Here is a 13,739-nt window from a genome sequence, read left to right as displayed (position 1 = left end):
TCATGCATACACACATAGTTTTTGAATCCAGGCCCCTGAACACAACACACTGGGGGCCTGTAGGCATGCAATTAGTAGCACACCAGACAAACAGTAGGGGGGTCAGGCAGAGTCCAGGGAGTCGCGCCCCAAACGAGCAGCTTGGGGGGGGGGCTTGCTCAAGGGCGCCTCGGCAGTGTCTGGGAGGTGAGCTGACGTCTCCCACCGTCAGCTCACACTCTGAGGGATGTGCTGGCGGGAGCGGGATTTGTTCGCTATGGTGATGGACAGGCTGACAGACGAGGTTAGACAGGAATCTCCATGGACTATGATGTTTGCAGATGACATTGTGATCTGCAGTGAGAGCAGGGAACAGGTGGAGGAGAAGCTAGAGAGGTGGAGGTTTGTCCTGGAAAGGAGAGGAATGAAGGTTAGCCGCAGTAAGACAGAGTACATGTGTGTGAATGAGAGGGACCCAAGTGGAAGAGTGAGGCTACAGGGAGAAGAGATCAAGAAGGTGGAGGATTTTAAGTACTTGGGGTCAACAGTCCAGAGCAATGGAGAGTGTGGAAAAGAGGTGAAGAAGCGTGTCCAGGCAGGATGGAACGGGTGGAGGAAAGTGTCAGGTGTGATGTGTGATAGAAGAGTTTCAGCTAAAATGAAAGGAAAGGTGTACAAAACTGTGGTGAGACCAGCGATGTTGTTTGGTCTAGAGACAGTGTCACTGAGGAAAAGACAGGAGACAGAGCTGGAGGTAGCAGAGATGAAGATGCTGAGGTTCTCTCTGGGAGTGACCAGGATGGATAGGATCAGGAATGAGTCCATCAGAGGGACAGCACATGTTAGAGGTTTTGGAGATAAAGTCAGAGAGGCCAGACTGAGATGGTTTGGACATGTCCAGAGGAGAGATAGTGAATATATTGGTAGAAGGATGCTGAGTTTTGAACTGCCAGGCAGGAGGCCTAGAGGAAGACCAAAGAGGAGGTTTATGGATGTAGTGAAAGAGGACATGAAGGTAGTTGGTGTGAGAGAAGAGGATGAGAAGACAGGGTTAGATGGAGGAAATTGATTCGCTGTGGCAACCCCTGAAGGGAAAAGCCGAAAGGAAAAGAAGGAGTACGAGAGATAAAAAATTTACATCACCCCAGGAACATTGTACTTCTTTTCCTTTTAAATGCATTTTTATTAATGTAATTTCATTAATTTAATTAATGACAAAGATAGACATAGAGAAAAGGTTGTAAGAGGGTATACTTTTAAGTGCAGTAAAAATAGAAAGAGCAACTTTTAAATTGTTAATTGTGGCATTGTCTGGATTGTAAGTAGATTAAAATGACTTTGGGGTTGGTGATAGGTTTGTTTTCTTAGTGCACATGAGTTTTTTGTCCAAAAGAAGTATAAAAAAAGAACAATGAATGCAGTATTTTGTAAGAGTAAGGAAGTAATGAGTCATGTACTGTATGTACCTGTCTTGTCTGTCAAAAAAGAGACTATAGCATCACATCAAATAGATGAATTTTTAAGTTTAACATTTATTTTTACATGTTGATAGTAGTGAACGTTTGTACAAAAAATAGTATGTAAAGGGAATATATTAAATAGTGTTTCTTTGTGGGATTCAATAAAAGCAAAGTATAGCAAAGTATAACCAATGTTTTTAAAAAAATTTTTTCCAATATTTTAAGAATTTGTAGAGAAGACTTTACGACACTATTTATAATACTGTACATCAAACCCTACTCAAATGAAAGTTGTTCACGACGGGGGTAAGGCAAAAATATTTTTCATTTCTTTTATTACTGGGTAATTTCTTCAAAATGTTAAACTTTTAATTACAAATATGCTCACATACAGTATGATGACGACGTTTGACGGCAGCGCACTAGACAACCGCAGACCCTTGTGGTTCAAACCGTGTCCAGAGGGTGGCGGTATGGAGTTTGGCGCCAGTCAACCAGCCGACTTTACACCAAAAGAGGAAGAAGCGGTGCCAGGAGGGGAGCCTCGTCGACGTTTGTTGACAATATTCCACTGACTGCCGTGTCGGACGGTGCGCCCCACACACAGCTGGAGTGTTTTGTGGGTGTTCAGTCTGTTCTGCGGCGGATGAATGGCGGCGATGGCTGCTCGGGCGGCGGGGGGCGCGGCGTCTTTGTCCCGCTTCAGGGGCGCGCTGGTCGCGGCTGTGCTAGGAGACTGTGTCGGCGGAGAGTTTGAAGGAGTGGAGGAGGTTCCCATGGAGAGCGTCCTGCAGCACCTCGGCAGCCTGGACGACACCAGAGGAGACGGTGAAGTCAAAGGATTCCCGATGCATGTGGATTGAAGGGGATTGAGGAGGGGGTACACACCGACCTGCACCGGGGCTCACGCTGCGGTCGTCAGGCCGAGCGACCAGGCTGCACCCTGGTAGTCCGGATCGGTTTACTTTAGTCGGACTTCATTCTGGATAACCTAGAATAATCTGATCTGAGCAGAAATCAGAATAGTTGGTGATGGCCAGCGATTAAGGGCAGCTAGACGTACTTCAAATTAATGTACAGCATTTTCTGCACAATAAGGTACGCCTAAAAGCCTTTAATTTTTAAAAAAAACAACTGCGCCCTATAATCCAGTGCGCCCTATATATGAAAAAGTTTTAAAATGGACCATTCATTGAAGGTGCGCCTTACAGTGCGGAAAATACCCTAAATCAAATCCAACGTTTTTGTCTTAAAGCTCATGAAACCACCCGAAAGACAAAACACGTTTAGACAAATATTGTGTGTGTGTGTGTGTGTGTGTGTGTGTGTTAGGTATACTTGAATACAGTGATGACACAGCGATGGCACGTTGTGTGGTCCAGTCTCTACTCACTCGCGCTGGCTTCGATGAGCAGGACATGGCTCGCAGGTACATGAATGCAGACTCTTGACACAGTTGTATGTAGCTCACCTGTATTATGATGAACTCAGTGTTCCATATCTATCTATCTATCTATCTATCTATCTATCTATCTATCTATCTATCTATCTATCTATCTATCTATCTATCTATCTATCTATCTATCTATCTATCTATCATAACGCTGTGAAACTCTCTCTCAAACTGGAACCTTGGCGTCTCTCTTCTAGGTTTGCCAAGGAGTACAGCGCGTCTCCAGGTCGTGGTTATGGTAACGGGGCGATCGAGGTGTTGAAGAAGCTGTCCTCTCCTCATCTCAGTGATGTTTATCAGCCGGCCCGGGATCAGTTTAACGGTCGAGGCTCCTTTGGTAATGGGGGGGCCATGAGGACGGCCCCCTTCGCACTGGCTTTCCCTGATCTGGCTGATGTTAAACGGGTGAGTAAGAGGCCTCACCTGATTTACCTTGTTTAAAAACTTGAATAAGATTGTCAATTTTTTCTCATTTTGCCTGAATATCTTTTGAATTAATCGTCGGAATTTCCTTCTTTACGCCCTGATGTCAGGGGAAACCTTGGAACTGCATGTGTTGGTGCTCCACAGCAAAAAAACAACCAGTAAAAGTTCAAGTGGAGCAGTTTTTAATTTGTCTTCTAAGGGAGGAAAAAAAATCCAAAATAACACGCAAAAAAGCCTTTAAATTAGCCCTAGTTTCTCCAGTTAAAAGTAGAAGTAAAGAAGTGATGAGACCTATAACCTACCTCCTATAAACAAAGAAAAAAGCTGCTCCCTCCTTGTTGAGAAGTTTCAGAAAACCGCTCCACAGAGCACAAACTCACATCACAACATTCCACAGCTTACTGTGAAACTACAAATCGTCTGAAAAATGCTGACGTTTCCTGGTGCTGGAAAAACTGGAAGGGAGGAAGAGTGAAACGGACATTCAGATCGCCAGGGGTTCAGTAGCCCCCTGCTGTGAACTTATTCACCCCGTCCGCCCAGAGAAAGAAAGAAACACACCGAGGAGACACGACAGAAAAATATGCAAACATCACAAATGAAAATTATGTATGTTTTGTCAGGTTATTAAACCCACAGAACTCCATCAATCAAGGATCAAACTATCAATAAAGAAAAATAACATCAGACACAAGTTAGGACGTTAACTTTGTTCAAAACGTTTAGTCAGAGTTAAAATGTTCTTAATTACTGCATTGTGGGAAATGTAGTTTGTGGTCAAAACACAGTTCTGCCTTGTTTAATTTTAGACGGTCTGACCTATGTTAGTTTGACATATGATCTAAACCGAGAAGAGCAGTAGCGTCTCATTTAGCACCAACAATTCAAACAAGACTGTTTCCTCAGAGGCTCGTTTCCGTATCATCGTGTTTCTGAGTTGACTTTGGTTTTTATTGTGGCCGTTCTGTGGAGAACAAACATTCTGACTCAAACATCTTTAAGCTGACAGAACTCTGGTCTTCCTCTCCAGTTCGCCCGTATGGGTGCCATGCTGACCCACTCCTGCTCTCTGGGCTACAACGGGGCCGTGCTGCAGGCCGTAGCGGTGCACCTGTCCCTGCAGGGGGCGCTGGACCAGCCTGAGCAGTTCCTCAGCAGGCTGATCACAGAGATGGAGGAAGTGGAGGAGGACGAGGCGGCGAGGAACGACGCCAGAATGTGAGCATCTGGGGCACAGATTTAAGTCAGTTCACAGATGCGATGTGACGTTTGGGCTTTTGTTGTCAGGAATTAATAAAGGATCTAAAATAAAGTCCAGTTTATCGAGGTTTTCCTTTAACACCATGATTCTGTCCAGCCTAAAGGAAGCAGAGAAGCCCTTCTGTGAGCGGCTCCACAGAGTCACCGACCTGATGGAGAAGAAGAAGGTCAGCATAGAGGAGGTCATTTCTGAGCTGGGTGAGTATTTTTTGAGGTGAAATGACATGGGGGGGGGGTGGAGGGGGTGTTTTCTAGTCATTGTTCCTGTCTTTCCTTTCAGGTAACGGCATTGCGGCGCTCCAATCAGTCCCCACTGCCATTTTCTGCGTCCTCCATTGCCTGCAGCCCCAGGAAGGCCTACCAGAGAACTACGGTGGCCTGGAGAGGACAATAGCGTACAGTCTGGCTTTAGGGGGGGACACAGACACCATAGCCTGCATGGCGGGGGCCATCGCTGGAGCACACTACGGGATCGAGGCGGTTCCTCCGTTGTGGATGAAGTGCTGCGAGGGGGCGGAGGATGCAGACGTGAACGCAGAACGACTGCACACGTTATATCACCGGTCGTCACCAGGGGGCGGCAGTGGGACGGGGGGCAAGAGCTGCGGAGTCACGTCAAAAAATCCGTCAAACGGCACAGAGAACAAACCTTAAACCGGGTGATTCCTCAACTGGAATGTGAAAACAGGACTAAATATAAACATTTGTGGTCTTTGTGAATGGAAAAATTATTTCAGATACAGAACAAAGAAGCTGTTTTTTTTGGGGGCGACTTAACAAACAACTGTATGACTGTCACACACATTTGGTCTGCGTATGCATGCAAGATAAATTATATAATTTTTAATTTAAACTTTTTAATTAAATTAAAAATTATATATAATATGTATACTGTATAATAATTATATATAATTTTTAATTTATTTTCTAAATTAAATTAAAAATTATAATATATATTATAAGGGCAGGGCAATCACTTCAAAGTAACCACAAATCATATCTTGCTCATGTCAATTTATAGTATTTTCTACACTATAAGGTGCACTGGATTATAAGGCGCACCTTCAATAAATGGCCCATCTCAAAACTTTCATATATAAGGAGCGCTGGATTATAAGGCGCACTGTCCATTTTTGAGAAAATCAAAGGCTTTTCGATGCACCTTATAGTGCGGAAAAACTGATCAATACAGTTCCTTCCCCAGATTGTGAACTCGGCACCTGTTCTGTACAGTTACGTGCTTCCACCCTGTCCAGGTGTTGAAGGTGCATCCAGATGTGTGTGTGACGTGATCCAGCCAGAGGGAGGATTCCATTTTCTGCTCCTTATGACACTTTTTTTTTTTTAAGCCAGCCCTCGTGTAAGCTGTCACATGAACAACCAGCTCTGACAGTAGACCTGAACTCCAGAAACGGGTTCCAGCTGAACAAGTTCAGACAAACCATGAGGTCGGTGAAACAGAAAGGTTTTCTGTGATGATTCACGTGTAGTGTGTTATTAAGTGCTTCTAACTCTGGAGATCAAATCAGTTTGACATGACTTTGATTCATTCTTGGAAGAATCGGTGAGGTACATTAATGCCATGTCTATTAATGTAATTTGCAGGGTAAAAAAAACCAAACACTTAAAATAATTGTATATCAATTCCAATGGAGAAAATTGTGAAATGATTGTGAGGTTCTGAAGTCATATTAGCTCTATCGTACACACAAACACAACACTCCCTTTTCTGTTTTGTGTTGAACAATCCTTTGTCTTATGAAAGTTGCACAATAAATCGGCCCTGCTTTTGTGTATGCTTTAAGCAGATAGCTTATATTTAATAAATGTTTTTTTAAATTCACATAATCTGTTTACTTGTCTGCATTGCTAACTTATTTTTTAGGTGTAATATTTGCCTTAAATCTAAATCTGAACACTCATCAGTATCTACCAGCGGTCACTGTTCAGGATGTTTTGTTTCCATTTGCTTTGTGACGATTATGAAGTGAGATGACTCACCGAAACTAAAGATTCCAAATGTTACCTTTGGTTCCCTAAAAGGTGGAAGGAAGAACATATAAGAACTGTTGACGAGGCTCCACGACTCAGATGACAATTATGTCCATGTCCCAATATTTATGGACCTGATTGCATGTATATTAAGAAAAGTGAGCCGGTCCTGATGTTTATCAGCCGTAATCTTTATTTTGTCACCAGTAAATTTGATATGGAAATCTGCGGTAACAGGTCTGCGTCAGTTATCAGTCAAAAGAGTTTTGAATCTACTGATATTTTATCACACTTTGAAACACACAAAACAATACTGTATTTACATACATTATATATACATGTATATCTGCTATACATGCTTACACAGTGTCCATTGTTTACCACAGAAATACACCATTGTAGAAAAGACATAGAAGAAGTAATAATGAATGAATCCAGCTGTTAAACTGGAAAATTTAAACATTTCAAATCTCCTTTAAGGTTTGAAATTACAATGACCCACGTGAATGAGAATGAACTCAATCTTATAACCATTGAAAGTTAAATTGGTGAAATTCCAAAATGAGGTCTTCTTTATCAGCTACAAACAAAAATTGTGCAGAAGTCACAATCTGTCTGCTGGGGCGACCTGAAGCAGTTTCTGCAGGAACAACGTTAACCTCGTGAACAGTCCTCGACAGATCTTGTAATGGATTAGTGGTACGTAGACAAGAGCTCCACTTGAGATAAATAAAGACACATAAAGAAATTCAATTTGAGGATTTCTGATAATGGGCGCCAGCACCAGGAACACGGCAGCGATGAGGACCAGTATGGGGAGGATGATGGGAACCTGGAGGGAGGAAGAGAGGAGCCGATCCTCATTTTATATTTCAATAAAAGACACATGTGTGGTCACACTGATGTGTTTGGAGGGGTTTATGTGCACACACCTTGTATGGTCTGGGGAGGTCTGGCTTTTTAATCTTGAGGTAGATCATTCCAGACAGGGTGATACCATAGAACAACCAGGAAGTGAAACTGACAACAGCAAAGAGGAATTTCAGACAAACACAAACATGCTTGGCTCTGTATGTCATCAAGAGAAAGGCAGAAACACACAGCTCACACAAATCAGGGGAGCATCTGATTATCACAGTATAACATCAAGCCAATAACGTCACATAATCTGGAACCTAAAGTGATTGTGAATCAATTTTAAGGAAAGGCGACCCCTTAATAAGAAGCGTTTGGGAATGTGCTGACCACATTCAAACGCTCTCTCTTTATCCTGCTTTTGTGTTTTGATTGCATTCTTATCACCATATGCATTGATCTACAGGTAACTTATTACCTGTAGATCAATCAGGTTGCACAAGTAGTCCAACTTGTGCAAGTTGTCACTTCTATACGTACAGGGTCTGAAACTAACACCCGCCTAAGTACCAATAGTAGGTAAAACTTCTGTTTAATGTAGTCAACTTCAGTATGTCGGTCCGACTGAGTCCAGGAAGTTAGATGAAATGAAATGAAGCATCTCATGTTCTGTTCAGGGACCCATGTCTATTGTGAATGTAGATAATTTTAATTTATTTATCACCTAGAGTTCAGCAGAATTCCAGTTGAATTCCTGAACTGTACTCAGTCTTGAATTACTCAGCCATTCATCCATATATTAACAATAACGCTGCTTCAGTTTTGCTCTGGACTCTTCTTTAAGGTTGTGTTAAAAAACAACAACAACACACCGAATAACTTCTTCATCAATTTGAGATGCACAATTTGAGAATTCCCTTAATTTTTTTAGCAATATACATTCTAAGACGACATTCACCTAAAGTAGTTGACAACACTCTGAAAGTCTCCAGGAATCAGCACCAACAGAGCGACAGCAGTGATGAAGACGAGGGATGGAGACGGGGTCAATCTGTGGATATGAACCATGGACAGAACGTCTGGCTGCAAAACAACACAAGACACAATCATCTCAAAACGAACAATGTGTGTGTGTGTGTGTGTGTGTGTGTGTGTGTGTGGTGTGATTTTTATTCATCCGTCATTGCTTTTGAAAACCGATTTAAGTGAGAATGACTTGTCCTGTTGTTCTTTCTGGCCAGTCTTAAGTAATAGTACTTCTGTATTTAGAATAGTAATGACATTTAAATGACCTCAAATGGTGATTATAGATGGGAATTTAGTAAATAACAACTTACGAACAAATCAGCTTACAAACAAACTCTCAGAATCAACTGTGATTGCCAATAGTACAATATAAAAACTAAACAAATTTTATTTTTTTTTTATTAATAACAATTATATATTGCTGTAGTTTTATCAAAATGTTAAAGCCTGGTAGTCATTTAAAAAAAACAATTTTACAAATAAAGAAAGATGTAATACAGTTTTTTTCACTTTTGCTTTTCACTCAATAGTTTTCTTTGCCTTTAATTCATATTTTCTCCTGTGGACACTGAACCAAGCTGACAGAACCTTCAACACACATTTCAGTAATATCTGTAGTAATATCTGTAGTAATATCTGTCTCTTTCTTGACTAACTTTTGTTTTTTACGCAAGAAAACACTCATTGTCACTTGCTTTTTCTCCAACTTTTGCAACTTTTTCGGAGGCATGGTGATAATCAATCAAACAATCAATTGACCTTTATTTGTATAGCACTTCATCACATCAGCAGACATTTCAAAGCGCTTTATCAGAGAAACCCAACAGGACGCTCCAACAGCTTGTGATTACTATGGAGGGTCTAACTAACTTCTCATACATTATATATACATGTAGTATATTAAATATATACATATACAGTATATACATATACAGTATATGTACATATGTATATACCTATATGTATATACATAGGGATTATATATTTCACTATGTGTATATATATATATATATATATATACACACACACACACACACACACACACACACACACACACACACACACACACACACACACACACACACACAGTGTATATATAATATATACACAGTGTATATATAATACATACACAGTGTATATATAATATATACACGTATATATACACACACACACAACAAATGTATACACACACACATATATAAACATATACAGTATATAAACAGATATACTGTATGTTTAAAAACGTGCACACACACACACACACACACACACACACACACACACACACACACACACACACACACACACACACACACACACACACACACACACACACACACACAACAATGCCTCTCCTACATCGTTACATCATCTTCTGGAATCCGCCTGCATCAATTCCAATCAAGACCAAATGTTTGATTGAATGAAAATAACTGGAAACACATTCACACACACACACACACGAGAGTTTCTCACCATGTGTCCTTCCCTGGCAGCAACAAGGCACAAACGGCTAACACTGAAGAATGAGCCATTCAGTGACCCAAAAGCAGACAACCCTGCAGCCACAGACATGATCCAGCTCCAATTCCCAAGCATCTTATTCCTGAGGAAAAGGGTTGAGCATCTCATTAAAAAAAAGAAGAAAAAAAAAGCAGGTATCGCTAATTCCCAGCATTCAAACGTGAGAACTTCATTAGCTCAATTCATGCAGTTCAAACTTCAAGAGAGGTATGGTAAGCCGAATCTCATGACATGTTATGAACCTTAGTGAGAAAGACGTAGTCCACAGAGTGCATACTGTACCCCCACCAAGAACTGACTGTCCTTAAGGAACCAGCAGTTCAAATTATACACGTGAGGTCTGTTGGCATGTTTACATGAATAGGCTGTGAGTAACAGCGACAAAACAACACAATATGACATAAATGCAGACACAACAAGGCAGTCGGAGACTGCAACATCCCGCGACACCCCTGAAGTCAACATTTTACCCTGACCTACACATTTTTGTGTCTCTGGCTTCCTGAAAATGTTGCTTTTTGTTTTGTGATTATATCTCATCAGGTTTCAGAGAGGTGTACCTAAAAAGGTATAAAAGTAAAAATTTGACCTTCACCTTGTTTTTCAAGGTCAACTTTGTGATGTAATTTTCATCCCCTTGCCTCCTGAATTAAAACGCCTTTTATTTTGTCTTTTTGTCTTATCTGGTTCCTGACATATGGGCAAAAAATGTACAGAAGTTTAAATTTGACCTTGACCTAGTTTTCTCAAGGTCAAGGTCATCATCTCATTTTCATCCCCTTTGCTGCCCGAGTAATGTGCTTTTTCTTTTATCTTTCTATCTGCAATGGTTGTGAAGGTATTTGGTGGACAGACAGACAAACACACAAACATGGGATGTAAAGATGTTAAACACTTAACAAATCTGTCATCATCAGGAGGTGGTGTCTTACCCCCAGGTTACTGCTACCGCACTGGAGGTCATGAACTCTTGAGGCGTCAGCACCGTCAGGTAGCTCACATTCACCAGCAGATACAAGCCGGTCACCAGAAAAATGGCTATGATAATGGCCCTAGGAAGATTCACCTGGAAGAAAAATGATAAAAAACAAACTCCAAAGAATATAATTTGTTATGTGGAGCCTAACTAGACTTAGATTTCCAACAAAAAATGCATACAGTTTATGTTCCAAAAATAATGAACCATTGTGGAGCAAATTAGGTTGTTGGACTGACTTTATTAAATTAAATTAATCAAATTATTAATAAATTTTATTGATTAAAATAAAATTAAATAAAAAAAATAAAAATTAAAAATTATTTCCCCCAAGAAACAGTGGAGGATCATATCTATGAGCAAGTTATAAAATAAACATTTATAGCAAAAACATTTCATGCTAATAGCCCTTATATACTGTATTTGTACTTACCTCGGGGCGTTTCAACTCTTCCATGACAAAATTCAAGTTGTTCCAGCCGTCATAAGCCCACAGTCCCTGATAGAAAGCGATACCGAATGGATGGAAGCCCATGTTTGTGTTTTGAAAAGAGTCTTGAAAGTTTTCCGTGTGTCCTCTGATCAGCATCACCACACCTCCTATAATAACGATTCCCAAGGACAGAACCTTGGTCACCGTGAAGAAAATTTGGAATGAAATGGCAAGGCGAACATTGATGCAGTTCACCGTGGCTAGAAGTATAATCGCGGCTGCAGCCACCAGCTTCACCAGCAGAACCGGAGGGGGGCAGTCTGAGAAGAAAGGGGCCACGACATACTGGGCAAAACCCAGCGCCAACCCAACAAGACCAGCGGGTTTCAGGAGAAACAGAGAGCTGAAGATCAGCATGAATGCAGTAACGGGGCCTGACGTCCTGAGGATGTAGATGTACTCCCCCCCCGACTCTCTTATGACGGTGCCCAGCTCAGCGTAACAGAACGACGCCATTGTCGCCAGTAAACCGCAGCACGCCCACACCACCAAGCTGGCTCCAGGGCTGCCAATGGAGTAGATGACTGTCTGGGGGGTCATGAAGATCCCAGCTCCGATTATTGACCCCGCGATGAGGGACACGGCTCCCACCAGGCCCACTTCTCGCTTCATATGGTGCCTCTGTGTCATAATTGCAGACCATCAGTTTTCCGGCGCCTGTTGATATATATAATTCACATTGTGTCAGTAAATGTCAAGCTTCCATGATGTCAAGGAGTTAAACATTTGCAGTATATAGGTGTATAATTAAACTACAAGCATAAAGGTCATGTGTGCTGTTAGGTGTCATAAGAGGTGAGCTGCAGTGCTGAGCTGGCATTGATCAACACAGAATAAAACAAGGCAGTCGGAGACTTCAACATCCCATGACACCCCTGAACTCAACATTTGACCCTGACCCACACGTTTTGGTGCTTCTGGCTTCCTGAAAATATTTTTGTTTTGTTCTGTTTGAAGCACTTTCGTGTCTCACGGAAGTCCGAGACTCACAAAACGTAGCACACTTCCAGTTGCTGTCAGCCAATTCCACGTGACTACCAAACATCCGTGTGCTGAAATTTGACCTTGACCTAGGTTTCTCAAGGTCAAGGTCATCTCATTTTAATCCCCTTTGCTGCCCCAGTAATGTGCTTTTTGTTTCATCTCCCTATCTGCAACGGTTGTGAAGATATTTGGTGGGTGAACACACGGACGGACACATGAACACTGATAATTACAATTCCTCACCGCTTCGCATGACGTAAAAATACAATTGCATGTTGCTGAACGCTGTGCTCACGAAAGGCGTATGAAAATATGGGAATAGCGGGCTTTTAGTGGACAAACAATATGAAATCAGTTCAGAAGAGGGTGTATGCACTGGGAATTTTAAATTTGTGTTTAGTATATATATATATATATATATATATATATATATATATATATACACACACACACACACACATACATACAGTACATACACACACATATACATACATACATATTATATACATACAGACATACATTATATATGTACAGTATATATTTATACATACATAATATATATTTATATATTATTTATATTATTAGATTACATATAATAGAAATACATATAATAACATATTTTAAACTTAGTAATGAATAATTAAAATAATGTTAAGTATTAAATATTAAAATATATAATAGAATTTTTAATATGGGAAAAATTATTTACACGTTATACGAAGCTAATAATAATGTTACCAACTACTACAGGCATTAGTGACTACTGTTAAACTAAAAGCTGCTTCACGTCTAAATAGTGAATCCAAAAAGTGAGAAACACACTGACAACAAAACGGGACCATGTCCACCCGATTCAAACACACGTTAACTCACCAGGATAATTACATCGGATAAAAGAAGTCCTCTAAATTACTTATTTCAAATTCCAGTCAACTTTTTTTTTTTTTTTACCTTTGAAAACAAGTAAAACTCGCCTTTTTCCTTATGGCAGCAGTCAAATAAAGCGGAGCGGTAACGAATTAAAGTTCCGTCATCCGGCTCCGTCTCTATCAGGTTATTCCAGTTGACAGGAGGTGATCGTTAACGATCACAGACCGACTCCAGCTGCGGCGGCAGCGGCAGCAGCAGCGGCAGCCGCACATCATCTTCTTCTGCGGGTTCGCTGCAGTTAATCAGCCGCTGCCGCCCCAAGCGTTTAGTTACTCGCTGCTGCCCCCTGTGTTCCTACAAGGTATTGCAATGTTCGTCTGCAATTGAACCCCAAAATAGAAACAAGGCAGTCAAGAGTCTGCAACATCCCGCGACACCCCT

General features: G+C 41.1%; 2 protein-coding genes across 4 annotated transcripts; one reads left to right on the top strand and one right to left on the bottom strand.

Annotated features, from left to right (window-relative positions):
• The first annotated feature begins 1,768 nt into the window (after positions 1 to 1,768).
• On the top strand, positions 1,769 to 6,406 carry adprs (ADP-ribosylserine hydrolase). Its single transcript, XM_068338720.1, has 6 exons — positions 1,769 to 2,267; positions 2,772 to 2,868; positions 3,090 to 3,297; positions 4,349 to 4,536; positions 4,676 to 4,776; positions 4,859 to 6,406. Exons 1-6 carry the CDS (start codon positions 2,090 to 2,092, stop codon positions 5,230 to 5,232), a joined length of 1,146 nt encoding a protein of 381 aa, XP_068194821.1. The 5' UTR covers positions 1,769 to 2,089; the 3' UTR covers positions 5,233 to 6,406.
• A 354-nt stretch (positions 6,407 to 6,760) lies between these two features.
• LOC137611251 (b(0,+)-type amino acid transporter 1-like) lies at positions 6,761 to 13,525 on the bottom strand. Of its 3 annotated transcripts, XM_068339347.1 has the most exons (8): positions 13,403 to 13,525; positions 11,682 to 12,101; positions 11,385 to 11,579; positions 10,908 to 11,041; positions 9,928 to 10,057; positions 8,384 to 8,508; positions 7,503 to 7,590; positions 6,761 to 7,402 (listed from the first exon to the last, which is right to left on the bottom strand). In XM_068339347.1, exons 2-8 carry the CDS (start codon positions 12,072 to 12,074, stop codon positions 7,175 to 7,177), a joined length of 1,293 nt encoding a protein of 430 aa, XP_068195448.1. In that variant the 5' UTR covers positions 12,075 to 12,101; positions 13,403 to 13,525; the 3' UTR covers positions 6,761 to 7,174. The 3 variants fall into 3 exon arrangements, with proteins under 3 accessions (XP_068195448.1, XP_068195446.1, XP_068195447.1); XM_068339345.1 differs by having other exon boundaries at positions 11,385 to 12,101; XM_068339346.1 differs by having other exon boundaries at positions 11,385 to 12,101; positions 13,380 to 13,507.
• Between the last annotated feature and the right edge of the window lie 214 nt (positions 13,526 to 13,739).

The sequence above is a fragment of the Antennarius striatus genome, chromosome 17 (genome assembly GCF_040054535.1).
Source record: "Antennarius striatus isolate MH-2024 chromosome 17, ASM4005453v1, whole genome shotgun sequence".
Lineage (NCBI taxonomy): Eukaryota > Metazoa > Chordata > Actinopteri > Lophiiformes > Antennariidae > Antennarius > Antennarius striatus.
This window is presented reverse-complemented; position numbering and strand designations above follow the sequence as displayed.